This window comes from Salvelinus sp. IW2-2015, linkage group LG35, assembly GCF_002910315.2.
Source record: "Salvelinus sp. IW2-2015 linkage group LG35, ASM291031v2, whole genome shotgun sequence".
Lineage (NCBI taxonomy): Eukaryota > Metazoa > Chordata > Actinopteri > Salmoniformes > Salmonidae > Salvelinus > Salvelinus sp. IW2-2015.
In genome coordinates this window covers 13,829,629-13,854,263 of record NC_036874.1, presented here as the reverse complement: position 1 = coordinate 13,854,263, position 24,635 = coordinate 13,829,629, and the positions used below count along the sequence as shown (strand labels likewise).

The following is a 24,635-nucleotide window of genomic DNA, read 5'->3' as shown; positions in this document are numbered from 1 at the left end:
CAGAGACTTCAAATAGATTTATTTCACAACTTTATGACTTAGAAAATTGTTTTTAGCGCAACATTCCCCAATGTTGTTATTGCTCCATGAAATATAATTTTGTCATTATAAAATACATTTGTAAACATTTTTGATTGCATTAAAGAAAAACACATTTCAGCCAACAAAGGACAATCATTTTTCAAGCCAAATATATAATCTCAAAATAACAAGTCTCACAACTCATTTAGAAGAAAATGTGAAGAAGAAAAGCAGCCGTCAAATGCTGATAAATCAATACTGAACATGAAGCAATGCCACCTGGGAAAGCAAACAAAGTAAGGAAATAGCATGGGAGAACATTAAGCTGTGTATGTGTTGCTAGGCAACTGGAAGGTTAGGGCTCTGATGTTAGGTCTTTCTCTGATGCATATAATATATATATATATATATTCATATATTGTATAAGACATCAGAGAGACCTAACATTAGTTTTTAATGTGCCCTCTGCATGCATGATAGAGAAGATGTGTAAGTACGATGAAAGTATGCATACACACACACACATGCACATGCACACACACACACACACACACACACACACACGCACATCGATCAGCTTCAGTGATTAGTGAGCACCTGTTACCTATGGGAGGGCTTTGATGCTGTTAACGCTGTGTTCCATGTTGAATTATTATCACGCATATCATCCATCTTCTTTGGGCTTTGCCAAATGGATATTACATCAAAGTTGGCTGGGGTTTTATCTCCCCGATCCAATTTCCTCACACACATCCGAGTAAGTTGTGGCCCAACAGTTTAGTCTTGTTTGCTGTGTGTTGTTGATTTGGAGTAAACAAAGATAGCTTATGTCTAAGATAACTCTTATCAATTAGACTGAACGTACAGGTAAGCAGGCCAGTTTCAAATTAAATCAAATGTTATTAGTCACATGCGCCGAATACAACAGGTGTAGTAGAGTGAAATGAACCTTACAGTGAAATGCTTACTTACGAGCCACCAAACAACAATGCAGTTTAAAAAAATACGGACAAGAATAAGATATAAAAGTAACAAGTAATTAAAGAGCAGCAGTAAAACAACAATAGCCAGACTATATACAGGGGGGTACAGAGTCAGGGGGGTACAGGGGGGTACAGAGTCAATGTGTGGGGGCACCGGTTAGTTGAGGTATTATGTACACATAGGTAGAGTTATTGAAGTGACTATGCATAGATGACAACAACAGAGTGTAGCAGCGGTGTAAAGAGGGGGAGGTGAGGGTGCAATGCAAATAGTCTGGGTAGCCATTTGATTAGATGTTCAGGAGTCTTATGGCTTGTGGGTAGAAGCTGTTTAGAAGCCTTTGATGGCACTATGGTGTTGAATGCTGAGCTGTAGTCAATTAATAACATTCTCACATAGGTGTTCCTTTTGTCCAGGTGGGAAAGGGCAGTGTGGAGTGCAATAGATTGCATCAACTGTGGATCTGTTGGGGCGGTATGCAAATTGCAGTGGGTCTAGGGTTTCTGGGATAATGGTGTTGATGTGAGCTATGACCAGCCTTTCAAAGCACTTCATGGCTACAGATGTGAGTGCTTCGGGTCGGTAGTCATTTAGGCAAGTTACCTTAGTGTTCTTGGGCACAGGCACTATGGCGGTCTGCTTGAAACATGTTGGTATTACAGACTCAGACAGGGAGAGGTTGAAAATGTCAGTGAAGACACTTGCCAGTTGGTCAGCGCATGCTCGCTGTACACGTCCTGGTAATCCRTCTGGCCCTGCGGCCTTGTGAATGTTGACCTGTTTAAAGGTTTTACTCACATCGGCTGTGGAGAGAGTGATCACAGTCTTCCGGAACAGCTRSTGCCTCTAAGCGAGCATAGAAGAAGTTTAGCTCGTCTGGTAGGCTCATGTCACTGGGCAGCTYTCAGGCTGTGCTTCCCTTTGTAGTCTGTAATGGTTTGCAAGCGCTGCCACATCCAGCGCTGCCACATCCAACGAGCGTCAGAGCCGGTGCAGTATGATTCGATCATAGTCCTATATTGACGCTTTGCCTGTTTGATGGTTCGTCAGAGGGCATATCAGGATTTCTTATAAGCTTCTAGGTTAGAGTCCCRCTCCTTGAAAGCGGCAGCTCTACCCTTTAGCTCAGTGCGGATGCTGCCTGTAATCCATGGCTTCTGATTGGGGTATGTACATACGTTGAGGGAGAGCTTTGTATGCGTCTTTGTGTGTGGAGTATACGTGGTCCAGAGTTATTTTTTCCTCTGGTTGCACATGTAACATGCTGATAGAAATTTGGTAAAACGGATTTAAGTTTCCCKGCATTAAAGTCGCCGGCTAGTAGGAGCACCGCCTCTGGGTGAGTGTTTTGTTGTTTGCTTATGGCGGAATACAGCTCATTCAATGCTGTCTTAGTGCCAGCCTCTGACTGTGGTGGTATGTAAACAGCTACGAAAAATACAGATGAAAACTCTCTAGGTAGATAGTGTGCTTATCATGAGACACTCTACCTCAGCCGAGCAATAGCTCAAGACTTCCTTAGATATCGTGCACCAGCTGTTATTTACAAAAATACATAGCCCGCCGCGCTTTGCCTTACCAGACGCCGCTGTTCTATCCTGTCAGTATAGCGTGTAACTAGCCAGCTGTATGTTGATATTGTCGTCGTTCAGCCACGACTCCATGAWGCATAAAATGTTACAGTTTTTAATGTCCTGTTGGTAGTTTAATCTTCTGCGTAGCTCGTCAATTTTATTCTCCAAAGATTGCACGTTTGCTAGCAGAATGGAAGGAAGTGGGGGTTTATTCGATCGCCTACGAATTCTCAGAAGGCAGCCCGCACTTTGGCCCCTTTTTTTCTGCCTCCTCATCACGCAAATCGCGGGGATCTGGGCCTGTTCCCGAGGAAGCAGTATATCCTTTGCATCGGGCTCGTCAGAGTCGTGAAAGGAAAAAAGGATTCTGCTAGTCCTTGGTGAGTAATCGCAGTCCTGACGTCTAGAAGTTATTTTCGGTCATAAGAGACGGCAACATTATGTACAAAATAAGGAAAACAATAAGTTACAAACAACGCAAATAAACAAACAAAAAAGCGTCGGAGACGCATTAAACGTCTGCCTTCCTCTCCGATGCCATCAAGATGGCGCTGACAGAGATGGTCGCCTCGCTTCGCGTTCTTCTATGCAGTATTTTGTTGTTTTATGTATTATTTCTTACATTGTTACCCCAGGAAATCTTAAGTATTATTACATACAGCCGGGAATAACTATTGGATATAAGAGCAACGTCAACTTACCAACATTACGACCAGGAATAMAACTTTCCCGAAGCGGATCCTCTGTTCGGACCACCACCCAGGACAATGGTCTGATCCCAGTAGGCGACCCAAAACAACGGCGCCACAGAAGGGGCAGATGGAGCGGTCTTCTGGTCAGGCTCCGTAGACGGGCACATTGCTCACTGCTCCTGAGTATACTACTCGCCAATGTCCAGTCTCTTGACAACAAGGTAGATGAAATTCGAGCAAGGGTTGCCTTCCAGAGAGACAGAGATTGTAACATTCTCTGTTTCATGGAAACATGGCTCACTTGGGATATGTTATCAGAGTCGGTACAGCCACTCGGTTTCTTCACGCATCGCGCCGACAGAAACAAACATCTCAACATTGACGTATATGCTGACTCGGTGAGCGAGTTAATTAGCAAGTGCATCGGTGATGTTGTACCCACAGTGACTAGTAAAACCGTCCTTTACCAGAAACCGTGGCTTGATGGCAGCATTCGCACAAAACTGAAAGTGCGAACCACTGCATTTAATCGTGGCAAGGCAACCGGAAACATGACCGAATACAAACAGTGTAGCTATTCCCTCCGCAAGGCAATCAAACAAGCTAAGCGTCAGAATAGAGACAAAGTAGAGTCGCAATTCAACGGCTCAAACACGAGACGTATGTGGCAGGGTCTAAAGTCAATCACGGATTACAAAAAGAAAACCAGCACAGTCGCTGACACCAACATCTTGCTCCCAGACAAATTAAACAACTTCTTTGCTCGCTTTGAGGACAATTCACTGCCACTGACACGGCCCGCTACCAAAACCTGTGGGCTCTCCTTCACCGTGGCCAATGTGAGTAAAACATTTAAATGTGTTAACCCTCGCAAGGCTGCAGGCCCAGACGGCATCCCTAGCCGTGTCCCCAGAGCATGCGTAGACCAGCTGGCTGGTGTGTTCAGACATATTCAATCAATCCCTATCCCAGTCTGCTGGGCCCACATGCTTCAAGAGGGCCACCATTGTTCCTGTCCCAAAGAAAGCTAAGGTAACTGAGCTAAATGACTATCACCCCGTAGCACTCACTTCTGTCATCATGAAGTGCTTTGAGAGGTTAGTCAAGGATCATATCACCACCACCCTACCTGATACCCGAGACCCACTCCAATTTGCCTACCGCCCTAATAGGTCCACAGACGACGCAATCGCAATCACACTGACCTAATCCATCTGGACAAGAGGAATTCCGATGTAAGAATGCTGTTCATTGACTACAGCTCAGCATTTAACACCATAGTACCCTCCAAACTCGTCATTAAGCTTGAGACCCTGGGTCTCGACCCCGCCCTGTGCAACTGGGTCCTGGACTTTCTGACGGGCAGCCCCCAGATGGTGAGGGTAGGAAGCAACATCTCCACCCCGCTGATCCTCAACACTTGGGCCCCACAAGGGTGCGTTCTCAGCCCTCTCCTGTACTCCCTGTTCACCCATGACTGTGTGGCCATGCACGCCTCCAACTCAATCATCAAGTTTGCAGACGACACTACAGTAATAGGCTTGATTAGCAACAACGACAAGACGGTTTACAGGGAGGAGGTGAGGGCTCTCAGAGTGTGGTGTCAGGAAAATAACATCAAACTCAACGTCTACAAAACAAAGGAGATGATCGTGGACTTCAGGAAACAGCAGAGGGAGCACCCCCTTATCCACATCGACGGGACAGTAGTGGAGAAGGTGGAAAGTTTTAAGTACCTCGGCGTACACATCACGGACAATCTGAAATGGTCCACCCAAAAAGACAGCATGGTGAAGAAGGCGCAACAGCGCCTCTTCAACCTCAGGAGACTGAAGAAATTTGGCTTGTCACCGAAAACACGCAAACTTTTACAGATGCACAATTGAGAACATCCTGTCGGGCTGTATCACCGCCTGGTACGGCAACTGCTCCGCCCATAACCGTAAGGCTCTCCAGAGGGAGGTGCGGTCTGCACAACGCATCATTGGGGGCAAACTACCTGCCCTCCAGGACACCTACATCAGCCGATGTCACAGGAAGGCCAAAAAGATCATCAAGTACAACAACCACCCGAGCCACTGCCTATTCACCCCTCTATCATCCAGAAGGCGAGGTCAGTACAGGTGCATCAAAGCTGGGACCGAGAGACTGAAAACAGCTTCTATCTCAAGGCCATCAGACTGTTAAACAGCCATCACTAACATTGAGTGGCTGCTGCCAACATACTCACTCAAATCTCTAGCCACTTTAATAATGAATAATTGGATGTAATAATTGTATCACGAGTCACTTTAAACAATGCCACTTTATATAATGATTACATACCCTACATTACTCATCTCATGTCACGTTCTGACCTTAGTTCTTTTGTTATGTCTTTATTTTAGTTTGGTCCGGGCGTGAGTTGGGGTGGGCATTCTATGTTGTTTTTCTTTGTTTTGTTCTGTTGTTAGATTTCTATGTGTTGGGCTTAGTATGGTTCTCAATCAGAGGCAGGTGTCAGTCGTTGTCTCTGATTGGGAGCCATATTTAGGTAGCCTGTTTTTCATTGTGTGTTGTGGGTGATTATTTTCTGTTCTGTGTTTTGTTTCACCGTACAGGAGTGTTCGTTTGTCGTTTTATTGTTTTTGTTCAGTGTTCAGTGTTCATTATTCGTATTAAAACAATATGGACACTTACCACGCTGCGCATTGGTCCTCCTCTTCTTCCAACCACGACAAGCGTTACATCTCATATGTATATACTGTGCTCTATACCATCTACTGCATCTTGCCTATGCCGCACAGCCATCACTCATCCATTTGATTATTTGAACTTACAGCTTGGCTCGGTAGTGTGAAAAGGTTATACGAGTCCTCAACCTATGTCCTTGGTACGGTATTCATACAAAGCCCTAAAGGCCTCTTCACATTTAAATAACAATGGCTAACTGAACTTTAACACCTCACAGAGCAATTGTTTTGATTATGCAGTGGTGGTGATTCTGCTCTTCACAAGTCCTCACTGTCAGCCCTAGCTATGTAAACACAATGCCCCTAGTATAACATAACGGTGCATACACTAGTGAAACACCGGTGTTACAGTCGAAAAGTACCTCTCCACAAAGTAACCCTCCACTTGGTAGGCTCCATCAGCACTGGGAGGCTCCCAGGTGAGGAAGACATAGTCCTTTTGTACATCAGAAACCTTCAGGTCCAGAGGAGAGCCTGGACCACCGGACACTACTGCAGACGCATCTGAGTAGGGGAGGGAATGGGGAAGGCGTAAGAAGAGGGGAGGGGGAGAGAGACATCAACACAGTTAGACCAAAACAAATCATGAGAAAACAAAAAGATAATTACTTGACACATTGGAAAGAATTTACAAAAAAACAGAGCAAACTAGAATGCTATCTGGCCCTAAACAGAATACCTGACTACTGTGACTGACACAAAATTAAGGAAATCTTTGACTATGTACAGACTCAGTGAGCATAGCCTTGCTGTTGAGAAAGGCCGCCAAAGGCAGACCTGGCTCTCAAGAGAAGACATTCTATGTGCATACTACCCACAAAATGAGGTGGAAACTGAGCTGCCAAATGTATGACCATATTAGAGACACATTTCCCTCAGATTACACAGACCCACAAAGAATTYGCAAAAAACGAATCCAATTTTGATAAATTCCCATATCTTTTGGGTGAAATACCACAGTGTACAATCACAGCAGCAATATTTGTGACCTGTTGCCACAAGAAAAGGGCAACCAGTGGAGAACAAACACCATTCTACATACAACCTATATTTATGATGATTTATTTTCTCTTTTGTACTTTAACAATTTGCACATCATTACAAAACTGCATATATACATAATATGACATTTGAAATGTCTTTATTATTTTGGAACTTGTGTGTAATGTTTACTGTTTTGTTTATTTCACTTTAGTTTGTTATCTATTTCACTTGGTTTGGCAATGTAAGCATATGTTTCCCATGCCAATAAAGCCCCTTAAATTGAAATTGAATTAAAAGGCTGGAGAGGGAGAGGACACGGAGAGAAGGAGAGAGAGACAGGGACACGGAGAGAAACACAGAGGGAAATAGAGATGGGGAAAAAAGGAGAAAGAGAGAGACAGAGAAAGTGTAAAGAGTAAAAATTAGAGTGGGCGAGAGGGGGAGAGGGAGGGAGGGAGGATTAAAAGCCAGCAAGGTAATGTAATCCACAGCAGTTCAATTAAACACTCCCACGATGTCTGTCTGGAGCGGCCATGTGAAAGCAAGGTGCGTTGTCTGGAGGTAAGATTAACAGGTCATCAAATCTGCATTAGTTATAAAGACAGCGCAAACGAGAGCACTAAACAGAGACTGAGAAAAATAGAGTGAGAGATAGAGACAGAGAGATAGGAGTGAGAGATAGGAGAGAGAGAAGGAACGAGGGAATTATGTTAAGAGGATTAAAGAGATAAGATGTGACATGTATTAGACCCGTTTTCTATTCTCTGAGGCTTGAGAGACTGTTGCTTTGGCACCAACAAAAGAGAAGAGAAATGTCAGGCAAAATGTCTTTCCAACTTTCCTACAGTTTATGCTGCAAGTGTGAGACATTGAAGTTGGAATCCGTTGCGGTGAAACTGCCACGTCCGTTTGCGATATTACAACAACAAAAGACGTAACTTTTGCACGTAACTTTTGCCATAGCGGAGTAGGTACTGTGATTTTCTTTAACACGCCGCTGGATACGCATCTCTTCTGTTTGTTAAACAAAACAACAACAAATGTACCTTGGGCGACTCAGCTTTAAGGCCGATGAGTCGTGACCAATTGCCTAGGTATCAGTATGACTGTTCACAAATGTCCTTGCGGTCAAATGTCAGACATCTCACTATTTTGACGTATTCTATTGAGACCATGTTGAACTAGTAGACACCCTCAGTCTGTAATTTTACTTTGCTGTACTCGGTGGTGAAGAGGTCCCTATGTGTGTCTCTCTCTCCCTCTGCCCTCCCTCCCTCCATCTCTCCCTCTGATAAGCTAAAAGACTAAACCAAACACGGCCCTGGTCTCTTCTCTCTTACCACCCATTTGTAATGCAAATTCAGAAAAAATCCACTTCCACTCCCKAATGACTCTAACTCCAGCAGGAGTTAAGGACCAAGATTTTTTTAATAAGACAGAAAATACAATGCAGTGCAATGGTTGTTAGTGATATTGAGGTCTTACTCTGGCTGGGAGTTTGCAGAGTTGGGTATGAGGGAGAGAGGAGGGACAAGGGGGTGGGGAGGTGTGGGCGACTGGAGTCATTAAATATTCAGTGGACGTGACTGTGAATGTGGTGGGTTTCAATTAAGTGTGGAAGTGTTAGGTTTGTTTCGAAACGCACTACTGCTAAACCCCACCACAGACACCTGTGGGACCCAGACTTATTTTAAGGTCTCCAGGCAACTTTGGGAAGAAGCTACTTTTATTGTAGTGTTGGCTAGTTGCTTGAAGATCATAACAGGTCAGCTGGCAGCTGCCTTGCTCTTGGCATTGTGGTTTCTTATTATTGCCTTAATGTTGGTATAGTGCCTCTACTGGCACCGAAATCTCACCACTGACACCAAAGGTATGGTGGCCACATTTTCACCAGAAAAACTATGAACACTCCAAACTCAGAGTTGCTATTGTGAATGTTAYAGGGAACATGCAACCTCACACCAGACCCACAGATACACACAAAACATCACAGAACCTACCTTTGACAAAAATGTAGGCTTTATGCTCTTTGACCCCCTCCCAGGTACGCAGACGCACCATGTACATGCCCTCCTGCTCCTTGTGCACGCCCTTCAGGGTGAGGGAGGCGGAGCGAAGGGCGGTCTGAAGCTCCACCCTGCTGGACTGGCACAGTTGGACTCCTGTGGAAGGGAGGTGGCATTCCTGTGGGCGGGTCCTACTTCATTTATACCAGGTTTCTTGGGCCCAGCACCCTCTAGCAAGTGATGTGCATCAGAATAATACAAAGAAGCCGAGGCTATAAAAACAGCCCACTGGGCACACATTGGTTCAATCAATGTCGTTTCCACGTCATTTCTGTTGAACGAATGTGGAATAGATGTTGAATTGACGTCATGTGGCCAGTGGGAAGGCTTTTGGAGATTCACCTGAAATAACACTGAGTGTACGAAACATTAGAAACACCAGCTCTTTCCATGACTTAGACTGAGGTAAATCCAGGTGAAAGCTATGATCCCTAATTGATGTCACTTGTTAATCCACTTCAATCAGTGTAGATGAAGGGCAGGAGACAGGTTAAAGAAAAATGTTAAAGCCTTGAGACAATTTAAACATGGATTGTGTTTGCCATTCAGATAGTCAATGGGCAAGACAAAACATTTAAGTGCCTTTGAACGGGGTATGGTTGAAGTTGCCAGGCACACCGATTTGAGTGTGTCAAGAACTGCAACGCTGCTGGGGTTTTCACACTCACTCAACATTTTCCCATGTGTAGCAAGAATGGTCCACCACCCAAAGGACATCCAGCCAACTTGACACAAATGTGGGAAGCATTGGAGTCAACATGGACCAGCGTCCCTGTGGAACGCTTCGACACCTTGTAGAGTACATGTCACGACGAATTGAGGCTGTTCTGAGGGTGAAAGGGTGTACAACTAAATTTAAGGAAGGTGTCCCTAATGTTTTGTACATTCTGTGTATAAAGTATGGCTTGTATACAGTTTAGATGATACAGCCAACAATGCCAATACTAGTTGATATTGGGGAAGAATTCATACTAGCCTGGTCCCAGATCTGTTTGTACTGTCTTGCCAACTATAGTCGCTGTCGATAGGAGTTGACAAGACCGCACAAACATAACAGACCAAGCTAATACCCACTTCCACTCACCATCTCTGAACCAGGCCACGTCCTGTTGGAAGGGCAGCAGGGCCGAGGAGAAGGCACACTGCAGGGTCAGATTCTCCCCCTCTTTCACCCAGGTCGGAGGGAAGCTGAACTCAAACAGAGCCTCCCGCTCCAGCATTGCAACTACAGAGGAAGGAGGAGGAGGATGGGTGGGGGGAGGAGGAAGAGTAAGACGAAAAGAAAGCGGGAAAGGCAGGTGGAGGTGGGAAAGTTGGGGTGAAGAAGAGGAGGAGAAGGCAAAATAAGAGAAATGAGCAAGAACAAACATATAGATGGGAAATAATCCACCGAGATGAGAACTCATTTCCCCAACATCTCAACCCTCATGATGACGTTATGTCAGATGAAGTTGAGGTTTGCCATCTGCGTACTATGGAAGACACTAGAGAATAATGGGATAACACATCCCATTATTCTCAGCAAGCAATGAGTAACAAGCTTTGCTCTCCCTCAGATTCTCTCACTTGTGGCAGCCGAGTAAAAATGCACAAAGCAAAGAGGAACCTTAATTAACTGGACGAAGGCCCAGATACGCCAACTGGCATGTATTAGTAATTGAAGGGGGGATATTTTTCATCTTCAGGAATGCATGCACGCACGCACACAAGCACGAAGGACACACACACACACACACTTACTCCCTCTCTCACACACATGCACCCTTGTTCCTGAAAAGGCCTCCCTCACAAGGGGGTGAACATTAGGATTAATGAGAGACATGCGATTGAGAGAAACATTTTACCATTTCTGAAAAGGTCCATTATTCCTGAGACATTATACAGTGCCTTGGGAAAGTATTTAGACCCCTTGACTTTTTCCACATTTTGTGATGTTACAGCCTTATTGTAAAATAGATTAAATTCATTGTTTTCCTCATCAATCTACACACAATACCCCATAATGAAAACAGGTTTAAAAATAAATAAATCCGTATTTACACAAGTATTCAGACCATTTGCTATTAGACACAGGTGCATCCTGTTTCCATTGATCATCCTTGAAATGTTTCTACAACTTGACTGGAATCGACCTGTGGCAAATTCAATTGATTAGACATGATTTGGAAAGGCACACACCTGTTCATAAAAGGTCCAACAGTTGGCAGTGCATGTCAGAGCAAAAACCAAGCCACAAGGTCGAAAGAATTGTCCGTAGAGCTCCATGACAGAATTGTGTTTGTGTCAAAGGCAAAGATCTGGGGAAGGCTACCAAAAAATATCTGCAGCATTGAAGGTCCCCAAGAACAAAGTGGCCTCCATCATTCTTAAATGGAAGAAGTTTGGAAACACCAAGACCCTTCCTAGAGCTGGCCGCCCAGCCAAACTGAGCAATCGGGGGAGAAGGGCCTTGGTCAGGGAGGTGACCAAGAATGCGATGGTCACTCTGACAGAGCTCTGGAGTTCCTCTGTGGAAATGGGAGAACCTTCCAGAAGGATAACCATCTCTGCAGCACTCCACTAATCAGGCCTTTATGGTAGAGTGGCCAGACAGAAGCCACTCTTCAGTAAAAGACACATGACAGCCCGCTTGGAGTTTGCCAAAAGGCACCTAAAGACTCTCAGACCATGAGAAACAAGATTCTCTGGTCTGATGAAACCAAGATTGAACTCTTTGGCCTGAATGCCAAGCTTCATATCTGGAAGAAACCTGGCACCATCCCTACGGTGAAGCATGGTGGTGGCAGCATTATGCTGTGGGCATGTTTTTCAGTGGCAGGGACTGGGAAACTAGTCAGGATCGAGACGAAGATGAACGGAACAAAGTACAGAGATCCTTGATGAAAACCTGCTCCAGACCGCTCAGGACCTCAGACTGGGGTGAAGGTTCACCTTCCAACAGGTCAACGACCCTAAGCACACAGCCAAGACAACGCAGGAGTGGCTTCGGGACAAGTCTCTGAATGTCCTTGAGTGGCCCAGCCAGAGCCCGGACTTGAACCCGATCGAACATCTCTGAAGAGACCTGAAAGTAGCTGTGGAGCGACGCTCCCCATCCAACCTGACAGAGGTTCAGAGGATCTGAAGAGAAGAATGTGTGCCAAGCTTGTACCGTCATGCCCAAGAAGACTCAAGGCTGTAATCGCTGCCAAAGGTGCTTCAGCAAAGTACTGATTTAAAGGTCTGAATACTTATGTAAATGTATTATTTCCATTTTTTATGTTTTTGCTTTGATATTATGGGGTATTGTGTGTAGATTTATGAGAATATTTGTTTATATATTTTTTAAATCAATTTTAGAATAAGGCTGTAACAAATCAAAATGTGGAAAAAGTCGAGGGGTCTGAATACTTTCCGAATGCACTAAATAAAAAGTTGATTTTCAAAACGCTATATCCACAATTGTTTCACAGTTGTGTTTTTTCGTCCTAAATGATTGCTTATGGGTACCTTCATATGTGTGTAAAATATTACTGTTCTCAGATTTTAGATGAGTATGAATGTTTAAATTTTTTTGCAAAATGCTATATATCCAGTATGTAGCTCGAATGGAATGTTTGTATCCTGTATAGTTTACTGTGATATGTGGTTGTCTCACCTAGCTATCTTAAGATGAATGCACTTACTCTAAGTCACTCTGGATAAGAGCGTCTGCTAAATGACTCAAATGTCAAATGTAAATGTCTTATATACAGATCTCATATAACTGTATTGATTCATGTTTTTAAAAACACGTTTTGAATATTGTATGTGTCGTATGTACAGTCATTTATAAACAATTTAGTTATTTGTTACATTTGACTGTGTAAAACCTATCAGTACTAATTATTTCTCTGAGAGTGAGACGGATGTATAGCACTTAGCAAAAAAACATGATTATTTGTCTCTTTGAAACAAAACAATCAAGTGATAGATGTAAAACAAATACACTGAACAACCCCATTCCACGATTAAATAGTGAAAAACACACCCATCTCTTTCACAATGTATTTAAACAATAAAAGCTCATTTACGAACATAAAACTCCTTTTCGGAGCTCCCCTTTTCCGTCGACAAACAGGGTCTAGCCTAATTGTGAGATAAAAGTGAAAACTACCAGGCCTTGTCCGATCCCATTCCCACCAACAGATCTGAAAGGTCGCCGACATGTTTCCATAATGATCTCTGTCTAAATAACAGACCAGGGCAATCATTCGGATGCACATCAATTGAATAACTCCCCATCTCTCCCAAACTTTCTCTCTGTTTCAGTCATTCCCTGCATGTCCCCGTCATAATTATGATAAATGTGCTGGGGTTGCTCTTTGTTTTAGGGAGTAATGCACATCGGAGAATAGTATCCGTCTCCCTGCTCCGCATGACAAACTGAAGTCTCAGCACCACACTAATGTCATTCTGCAATTCAAATCCCATTTTCTCCTCAGCCAGTGTGTATGGATGGCATTACATGCTGATAAAGCTTCATTCGGAATGATTGCTATTTCGTTTCAAACATGCAGAGGACACCACTGTCTGAGTCCATTGATTGTGACTTGCACACCACTTTAAACAGTGTGTGATACAGTGAGTTTGTTGTTGTCAATAACAGTTTGATCCAGTCGTGTGTGATGCTGACACAACCTAGGAAGAGCAAGTCATTTACTAAGGCAACAGAGCAGTGCTAAACAATCTATATAAATAAGCTTTTGGTTATTAGTCAGTGTCTAATCACTACTCTGCATGGTCTCCCTGTGGGTGCAACCAGCCTCTCTACTTGCTCAATATCTGGAGAATGGCTTAGGAGCATTATACATATAGGCTAAGCTGCCAGCAAAAGTGAACAAATCGCACACTCTCTCTCTGTGCTGAAATATACATGACTCTGACTGGCGCTGAAATGGCAGCGATTTGTTCACCTACCCCTCCCAATCAACCTCTTTATATACAGGCGCACACATGTGCACACTCATGTGCACACACACACACCCCCTCAACGCGCACTCCAATGAACCATAAGCACCCCTTTGCCATCCAATCCATCCTTGCATCCAGTCAGCCAAACCATGTCAGAGCACATGCAGCAGAGCCTCAGAGTTGTCAGTGTCTTCAAAGGCTCAGTCTTAGCGGAGGAGAAGAGAGTGAACTTCAAAAGGCGGCAGAGAAATTAAAAAGGAAATTTTTCATTAGACGCTGCATGAAACTTACTTGGGGTCAAGGATTGCTTGATTGCGGCCTCAGCTCCTTGATATGCTGAATCGTGGAGTGGGGGGACAAGGAGGAGAGAGAGCGGGGTGGGGAGAGTGCAGAGAGTTAGAGGGAAAGGAGAGAGAAAGAGAGACAAATCAATCCTGGCAAAGCCACTTTCATACACGTCACAACTAATATTCCCTTTAACCTATTTTAAACAATCGAAGGAGAATGTGAGCATGTGAAATATGGATGATAGGTGAATAGGAGAGCTTGGCCCCCCCTTCACCATTTAATTGATCTAGGAGAAGGAGTGTCCCGGTATTGTCAGGGCACCCTCACACTGTTTCTAGGCCATTAAGAAGCTTGGGGGAAATATTCATAGTTGAATTAATGAATTACTCTTGTAATATTATTAACATCTCTTCTGTCAACAGAGTTGTTGTGGTGGTGTAGCGAATGGTCCAAAGTTCTGTTAATGTGGGCGGTAGACTGCAGACACCGTAGGTTTTTGGTTATGTTAATACGCGGACTAAACCCATTAATAAAAATATTATTTATAGGGGCAGTGAAGTGTGTTGTTTTTACAGTGTGAGCCATAACAGTACAGCGACCCTGGTTGCAAATTAGGGTTAAATGCCTTGCTCAAGGGCACATCGGCAGATTTTCTGACCTGCTCTGGTAGGGTATTCAAACGAGCGACTTCCAGTTACTGGCCCAATGCTCTAAGCGCTAGCTACACGTGTTTTTTCACTCGTAATGGCATGTAATGTATTGCACTAATCAGTTTAGATTGAAGGTGTAGGCTATTGATATGGAATAGAACGCCAGTCATCTAGGTGCAAACATCACTGCAGATGGAAACTGGATCAAGATGAATGATTGGAATTAACTTGGTACGGATGAATGGTGATTTATATACCATAGAAGGTATGAATGAGCATCCCTTAGGTGTCTCACTTGAGTTAAAACAAGTATGGACTAGTATGGAGCAGGAAGGGGGAAATTTGACATGGTTACCAATTTAACATGATCTATCTGAATTTGAGCAGCAGGAGCAAATCTGCATGTACGGTGTCCATATTAGGAACACCATGTCCATGACAGTTGTCAGAAATCAGCAGCTACTTACAGATTGACCACCAGAGTTGGCAATGGTTAGTAGCTTCACCCAGAGAACTCTTGGCAACCACCGTTGTAACTCCCCAGCATCCTCAACAGAGCATCTGGGGATGGGGAAGGTAATGACTCATGTGTTTGTTGCCACCATCTTGGCCCAGGCTGAAGCCAAAGCTAAATATCACAAGACATGTCAACACTTCTCATGTACAACTGCCTTTCCGATGAACACATATTGTTCACCAATCCTGAATTTTAAAAAATGGATTATATGTAGATGTGTTCACTGGACCTACACACACTCATCTCCATGAATGTTCAAAGTGGAATGCATGTTTTAGAAAATTAGTACAAATTCGATTAAAATTGAAAAGCTGCAAACACGTCTTGCAGTCAACTATAGTATTCAAACCCCCTTTGGTGTTATGGTTCAAACTAAAATAGGTTCAAGGAGTAAAAAGTGTTGCTTAACAAGTGCACATAATAAGTTGCATGGATTTGCATTGTCGCCAATAATAGGTGTTTAACATTAATTTTGAATGAGCCCGGTCTCATTTGGGTACCCCACCATACAATTAGTTATAATGGTACCTCACTTGGAAGCAGTGAATTGTTCCAAACACTGCTCTTTACGGATTCACCATTCTTAAGAGACCAGGGGAGGTTTTCCAAATGCCTTTGGGTAAGAAGGGCACTTTTTTGAATGGCAGGTAAAAAAAAAAACAGAGAATCAACAATTGAATAACCCTGATTTTTAAGAGCATGCGTGAAGTTTGTCTTTGAATCTAGAGCATGTTGCCGATGGTCCTCGTTAGTTTCGTAATACACGCTATGAGTCACTTCCCAACCTAGATAACAGGGTGGTCCTTCCAAAACTACGAGTATTTCTGGAGAGAGAAGGAAAGCACACTCGGGGAATTTCACCATGAGGCCAATAGGTGATCTTTAAAGCAGTTACAGAGTTTAATGGCTGTGATAGGAGAAAACTGAGGATGGATCAACAACATTGTAGTTACTCCACAATACTAACCTAATTTACAGAATGAAAATAAGGAAGCCTGTACATAATAAAAAATATTCCAAAACATGTATCATGTTTGCAACAAGGCACTAAAATACAAGGTATTGTGTGTAGATGGGTGAGGGGAAAAAACGATTTAATCCATGTTGAATTCAGGCTGTAACACAACAAAATGTGGAATAAGTCAAGGGGTGTGAATACGTTCTGAAGACACTGTAGCTCACTCTCATATTCACTCAGAAGGAAGGAGGAGGAAATGGAAGAGGAGGTAACTACAACGTCTTGAACAGCAGCGTGCTAAAGGCACACGTTTGAAAATCCTTTCGGTTACCTTCTGATTTCCAGCGTGTTGAGGCCAAACGTCTGCTTCAGACTGTAGTTCCAAGCCTGGCCATAGGCACTCAGGGGTACTCCGTCCTTATACCTGGGAAGGAGAGAGTTAATAACAGCTCAAATGTCTAGGTATAAACTGACAAAAATCCCAATTAAATGTAAACATGACCACTGTTATGCCTTTCAATGTTCACGCCCGTTGCTAATTATGCTAATCTATGCTACGCAACAGTTAACATGACTCCTTTAGCATATAGATGGCTTTTGATCTCCCATTTCTTCTTGAGCTCTGTCTCAGTCGAGTCAAGACTCTCGGAGCTCATTGGGATGCATGCGTCCCATCTGGGATTGTTCAACTCATAAGCCGCAGGTCATCTGGTCCACAGCTCTGACTATGCGCAGGCATGAATACTGAACACGTATTCTTTTCATCAGCTAGTCTTTTAGTGCAAGGCTGACGGTTACACACACTGCCAAGGCTAATACCGAAGCAAATGAGGTCATTTCACCCACAAATATCAGAGCAATATTACAATTCAGGAATCAAAGGTTGACATGGCAAAACCTGTGTAGCATACTGTAACCTATCCGTCTTCAGAGATTTTCAATGGAGGTCATTATCCTTAAGTGTGAGTGCTTACCAGGTGGCCCTAGGGGGTGGGCATCCCTGGATGGTGCAGGAGAGTTTGACCCCCATGCCCTCCCACACCATGTGGGCTCTCAGTGGGATAGGGAAGTCTGGGGCCTTTTGACTCAGGTCCTCCAGATACTTCAAATGGATGGAAGCCTTCTGCTCAGCCTGGAACACGGATAGACACAGCTGGTATTCAAATACACTTACAGCTGGTATTCAAATGCACTTACAGCTGATATTCAAATGCACCCCCCTCCATTTGTTTTGTACACTGCTGCTACTCGCTGTTTATTATCTATGCATAGTCACTTCACCCCTAATTACCTCAACTAACCTGTACCCCCGCACACTGACTCGGAACCGGTACCCCCTGTAATACAGCCTGGTTATTGTTATGAATTCCACTGTTGGTTAAGGGCTTGTAAGTAAGCATTTCACGGTAAGGTCTACACTTGTTGTATTCGGTGCATGTGACAAATAAAGTTTGATTTGATTTGATTACTGGTCAACTGACGTAAGGCAAAGAAACGTAATTCTCAGTAAGCCATGAGGAAATGTAGGGATGTCAGTGTTGGCGACATAAAACTACAATAGTTAAATGAGACCATGTTGATTCTCAACTTGGCAACTGTTTTTATACATTTGGCCGTACTGAATTCACAATACCGTAGGCCTATAATTCAGTGTCCGGAGTGCCCGTGTATATCTGTATGGGATGAGATCAGAGCACACTCTTACCTGCCTACGCAAGGCCATGCGGTCACAGCGTTGGCGGACATAACGCTGTTCCCTGAGCACCTCCACCTCCACTTTCTCAGCCTCATTTCCAAACAGGGTCCACTTCTCTCCAGTTCTCAGACCCTGTTCATCTGCTGCCATGGTCTCCTTCAGGACATCCCTATTGGACCGGAGAACCAAGAGATTCCCTGTTAGAAAGCCACTGAGAAAAGGCCTATTGGCAAACGTGCATACAGTACATACACCAACTCCTTGTGACACTGAGGCTGTCCTAATCATAGAAATAGAATTAAGCAATAAGGCCAATAAGGGGGGTGTGGTATATGGCCAATATACCACTGCAAAGGGCTCTTCTTAAGCACGACGCAACGTGGAGTGCCTGGATACAGCCCTTAGCTGTGGTATTTTGGCCATATACCACAACCCCCTGAGGTGCCTTATTGCTATTTTAAACTGGTTACCAACGTAATTACAACAGTACAAATATATATACCATTGTCATACCAATGGTATATGGTCTGATATAGCACGACTTTCAGCCAATCAGCAGTCAGTGCTCGAACCACCCAGTTTATAATGATATTTTTATTGTCCTAATATGGACACCTTACAAATACATAATCTTATAATATAGTGACTTGCGAAAGTATTCACCCCCTTGGCATTTTTCCAATTTTGTTGACTTACAACCTGGAATAAAAAATAGATTTGGGGGGGGGTTGTATCATTTGATTTACACAACATGCCTACCACTTTGTAGATGCAAAATATTTCTTATTGTGAAACAAACAAGAAATAAGATGAAAAAATTGACACCGCCCCCCCCCCCCCAAAGTCAATAACTTTGTACGAGCCACCCTTCGCGAGGGCAATTACATCTACAAGTCTCTTGGGGTATGTCTCTATAAGCTTGGCACATCTAGCCACTGGGACTGTTGCCCATTCTTCAAGGCAAAACTGCTCCAGCTCCTTCAAGTTGGATGGGTTTCGCTGGTGTACAGCAATCTTTAAGTCATACCACAGATTCTCAAGTGGATTGAGGTCTGGGCTTTGACTAGGCCATTCCAAGACATTTAAATGTCTCCCCTTAAACTACTCAAGTGTTGCTTTAGCAGTATGCTTAGGGTCATTGTCCTGCTGGAAGGTGAACCTCCGTCCCAGTCTCAAATCTCTGGAAGATTGAAACAGGTTTCCCTCAAGAATTTCCCTGTATTTAGCACCATCCACCATTCCTTCAATTCTGACCCGTTTCCCAGTCCCTGCCGATTAAAAACATCCCCACTGCATGATGCTGCCACCACCATGCTTCACTGTGGAGATGGTGTTCTCTCTGATTAATGTCCTTGCCTGGTTCGTGAGTTTTGGTGGGCGGCCCTCTCTTGGCAGGTTTGTTGTGGTACCATATTCTTTCCATTTTTTATAATAGATTTAGTGATGCTCTTTGGGATGTTCAAAGTTTTGGATATTTTTTTATAACCCAACCCTGATCTGTACTTCTCCACAACTTTGTCCCTGACCTGTTTGGAGAGCTCCTTGGTCTTCATGGTGTCGCTTGCTTGGTGGTGCCCCTTGCTAAGTGGTGTTGCAGACTATGGGGCCTTTCGGCTACAGGTGTATATATACTGACATCATGTGACACTTAGATTGCACACAGGTGGACTTAATCTAACTAATTATGTGACTTCCGAAGGTAATTGGTTGCATCAGATCTTATTTAGGGGCTTCATAGCAAAGGGGGTGAATACATATGCACGCACCACTTTCCATTAATTATTTTTTCGAATTTTTTGAAATAAGTTATTTTTTTCATTTCACTTCACCAGTTTGGACTATTTTGTGTATGTCCATAACATACAAATAAAAATCAATTTAAATTACAGATTGTAATGCAACAAAACAGGAAAAACGCAGAGGGGGATGAATACTTTTGCAAGGCACTGTAGATCACTGATATTGTAGAATTTGTGCATGTCCTGTAGGTTTGCCAATACTGTAGTTCTACTGTGTTGCACTCATATAGACTCAATAAAAAAAAAATATTGTTGTCTGCTGACACACACACTGATCATGCCCACCCCAAAAATACAATATATCACCTCCAAGTAGGTTTTGGCTTTGCTAAGGCTTTGTGGATGGGGATGGTTGATATGCTTATGCATCTGCCTCTGTTGCCAATGGTTGTCTTTTTGAATCCAGTGATAAAAAAATATATTTTTTAAATGTTGTTTTAAGCTGCTACCTCCGGTGCCAAAAGGTTGCATGTTCGAATCCAGAGATACAAAGTTGTTTTTGAGATTTTAGTTTTAACCTATCCTAAACCTTGACCCTTACCTTAACCATTCTGAGTTAATGCCTAACCTTAAGATCTGCCTATCCTAAACCGTAACAGAGTTAATGCCTAACCTTAAGATTTCAAGTTAATGCCTAAACTTAACACTAACCCTAAAAATTAGGAGTTCATTCCTAAACTGAACCTTAAACACTTTGAAATGTAACTTTCAGAACAACTTCGAAATTTGACGTTCGAGAAACACGGATGAACATCTAAATCGGATTTGAGAATTATTAGCCTTGTAGGCTTAATTTACAGGTCTCTATGTCAATTTGTATTTGTATTTATTATGGATCCCCATTAGTTGCTGCCAAGGCAGGAGCTACTCTTCTTGGGGTCCAACAAAATTAAGGCAGTTATACAATTTTTAAAACATTATAATACATTCACAGGTTTCACAATACAATGTGTGCCCTCAGGCCCCTACTCCACTACTACCACATATCTACAATACAAAACCATGTGTACATGTGTCTGTGCCTATGTTTGTGTTGCTTCACAGTCTCCGCTGTTCCATAAGGTCTATTTTTAACAGTTTTTTTTATCTAATTGTTCTTCTTGCATGAGTTACTTGATGTAGAATAGAGTTTCATGTAGTCATGGCTCTATGTAGTACTGTGCGCATCCCATAGTCTGTTCTGGACTTGGGGACTGTGAAGAGACCTCTTGTCCGAGCTGTGTGTCAGTAGTTCAAACAGACAGCTCGGTGCATTCAACATGTCAATACCTATCATAAATACAAGTAGTGATGAAGTCAATCGTTCCTCTACTTTGAGCCAGGAGAGATTGACATGCATATTAATAATGTTAGCTCTCTGTGTACATCCAAGGGCCAGCTGTGCTGCCCTCTTCTGAGCCAATTGCAATTTTCCTAAGTCCCTTTTTGTGGCTGAACAACTGAAAAGTAGTCCAGGTGCGACAAAACTAGGGCCTGGAGGACCTGCCTTGTTGATAGTGCTGTTAAGAAGGCAGAAAAGCGCTTTATTATGGACAGACGTCTAACCATCTTAACTACTGTTGTATCAATATGTTTTTACCATCACAGTTTACAATTCAGGGTTACTCCAAGCAGTTTAGTCACCTCAACTTGCTCAATTTCCACATAATTTATTACAAGATTTAGTTGAGGTTAAGGGTTTAGTGAATGATTTGTCACAAATACAATGATTTTAGTTTTAGAAATACTTAGGACTAACTTATTCCTTGCCACCCACTCTGAAACTTACTGCAGATCTTTGTTAAGGGTTGCAGTCATTTCAGTTGCTGTAGTAGCTGACGTGTATAGTGTTGAGTCATCCGCATACATAGACACACTGGCTTTACTGAAAGCGGCATGTCGTTAGTAAAGATTGAAAAAAGTAAGGGGCCTAGACAGCTGCCCTGGGGAATTCCTGATTCTACCTGGATTATGTTGGAGAGGCTTCCATTAAAGAACACACTGTGTGTTCTGTTAGACAAGTAACTATTTATCCACAATATAGCAGGGGGTGTAAAGCCATAGCCATAGTTTTTCCAGCAGCAGACTATGATCGATAATGTCAAAAGCCGCACTGAAGTCTAACAAAACAGCCCCCACAATTGTACTAGGCAAGTCAGTTAACCCTTTCACACGTACCATCACACGGGTGTGATCTTTCTACAGTGGTCCCTGAAGCGTACGATCACACCCGTGTGATTAGAACACTCATTTAGAACGCTCGTTTAGAACGGCCAGTTTCGAATGACSCAACAATCAGCGTTTGAGCTGGCCACACTTTTTTCAGAAACTATTTACACAAAYACAGTCCTTACAAAGTTATGTCCAGAATGTGAGCAGTTTATTTTTGGATTCAATGTTCAGATATTCACAGAAKAATATATAGCATAACACAATCATCCTAACCGGAAAAATGTAGGCTACATTTGTCCTAGCGCTGAGGAAAGATTGACCCAACACAAGCAGTCATATTTTCTAACTCTCGGCTGACATAAACTACAATATGAATTAGCTAATAGCAATTACTATGTATAATTAATCACATCACGGGTGAGCACACCATTGATCGAAATAATTAGGTAAAGCACTTTTTAGAAATCGAAAGTAATCCGACGATTAGTTTCAGCGCGCAGCCATGCATTTTTTTTCCTCACAGAAACCGAAGATTATAAGAGAAGACGAGATGAGTTTGGTCTGTTTATAGTATGCATGTTGAAGGGGTGTGTCGTCTACCGTCGTTCACATCCCACCATTCATTTCCGGAAGTCCTCAAAAAACGAGTGAACTCTTACTCACCTCATTTTGTTATAACATCTTTGGTCAAAGAGACGATTACGTGAACCCAGAATGCATTGAACGTCAACAAACATGACTACACAGCTGGAATTAGCTTAGCTCATCATAATCAGTACAACCTTCAAAAAAGTATTTTACACACATAATATGTGCCCATTACAATCTGTGCAAGAATCGGAATGCATGATTTGTCACCTAGATTTGAAAACATGTGAATAAAACCGTAAATACACAAATAATTGCCACACAAAACATTTTCTGATAGTGATTTATTGATACAAGTGGCGCGTGCCGGCAGTCAAACACGTACCCTCTCACTCTAAACCATTCAGTGTTGTTGTTTATGTATGTAGCTAGTGAGATGAGCTGAAGCATTAGCAATGACTTTCAAAAGGAGACAACAAACAAATGTGGAAATTCTGGAGATTTTTAAAAATTCTGACAATGAGTCTGAAAGTCAGGAATCAGATTCTGACAGTGACAGTGAGGAGCTGCCCCCCAACCTTGTAGCCATTGAGAACCCTGAATCTGAATTTCCCTTGTCCACTGACAAAGTCCCAGTTCCCTTTGAAGATGCTGGTGGTGATGGAGGCATACCAACAGTGGATGAAGTACAGGAGTTCTGTGGTAGCTGGAAGGCCACCAGTCATTTCACCCCTCCTGGCCCTGCTGTTTCACCCCTCCTGGCCCTGCTGTTTCACCCCTCCTGGCCCTGGTGTTTGCTTTGATGAGTCCCAGTCTGGAGTGCAACGCCCCTTGCCATTTCCAACTGAGGCAGAGTGCTTCAAGTTGTTTCTGACAGAGGAGCTGGTGGGAGACATAGTAGAGACCAATCACTATGCCTTGGAGCTACAGGATAAGAGAGAGCCAGGAGTGGGGGACAACCACAATTAGTGAAATGTATACATTCCTGGTGACAGTAAAGACTGCTTTCTAGTYCTGCTGCTATGACTGCATTTCATCAACGCTACTACCATCCTAAATGACCCGTTATACAAAATAAGAAATGTTAACAGCTGGCAGTAAAGTGGCATGACAAACGAGACGTCCATGTCCTCTCCACTGTCCATACAGCAACCATGTCGGCCACAGGGAAGGTGGACCACCTGACGGGAGAGAGAAACAAACCAGACAGAGAAACATGAAACCAGACTGCGTGCTTGACTATTACTTCAAAATTGGGGCAGTGGATGATAAACAGCTTTGTGGAATGCACTCAGAAAACGACCAAGTGGTATAAGATATTTTYCAATTTTTCCAGGGTAGCGTCAAAATACAACATGCCAATACTTCTGACGCATTTAGCATTGTTTTACAGAACTAATAGAATAATGTAACTAGCTACATAAGCACGATTGAATATAACACCATAAAAGGTGAGTAACGTTACCTCGCGTGTCCGCGGTTATAAGGAATATATACAAATATATTATGCTCCATTCACACAGTGAGCTATAGTAGAAACGGTATAACACGACACAATAACGTAATTAGGCACTTACTTTGATAGAAACGCAGTCTTGATTTGAAGATGGGTGTCTGGAGTGACGCCTCTAGCACTGAGACGCTGTGCCACTTGGGAGTCATAAGGCCAGGGTAGCTTCAAAATACAACACATGCTAATACTTCCCTGACGCAATTAGCATTGTTTTCCAGAGCTAATAGGAGAATGTAGCTAGCTACCTAAGCATTGAGTATAACACCATAAATGTTATGAAATGAGTAACGTTACATCGCGTGTCCGCGGTTATAAGGAATATACACAAAAACATGATGCTACAGTAGAAACGACATAACACGACATGCAGAAACTATTATAACGTAATAAGGCACTTTGATAGAAACGCACACATTTCCAAAGGTATTATTGGTAACGAAAACAACTTTGATTTCGATGCAGGCGACAGGTGGAATAATATGAACACGTG

At 43.1% G+C, this 24,635-nt stretch overlaps 1 protein-coding gene across 1 annotated transcript in view; it reads right to left on the bottom strand.

Moving 5' to 3' along the window:
• The window catches only part of myom3 (myomesin 3), a 72,334-nt gene that overhangs the window by 30,122 nt on the left and 17,577 nt on the right, over positions 1 to 24,635 (bottom strand). The window contains 9 exon segments of the mRNA XM_070437437.1: positions 6,366 to 6,507; positions 8,988 to 9,149; positions 10,138 to 10,278; positions 14,277 to 14,321; positions 15,391 to 15,463; positions 15,466 to 15,484; positions 16,730 to 16,822; positions 17,373 to 17,530; positions 18,104 to 18,263. Coding sequence (XP_070293538.1) covers positions 6,366 to 6,507; positions 8,988 to 9,149; positions 10,138 to 10,278; positions 14,277 to 14,321; positions 15,391 to 15,463; positions 15,466 to 15,484; positions 16,730 to 16,822; positions 17,373 to 17,530; positions 18,104 to 18,263 — 993 coding nt within the window.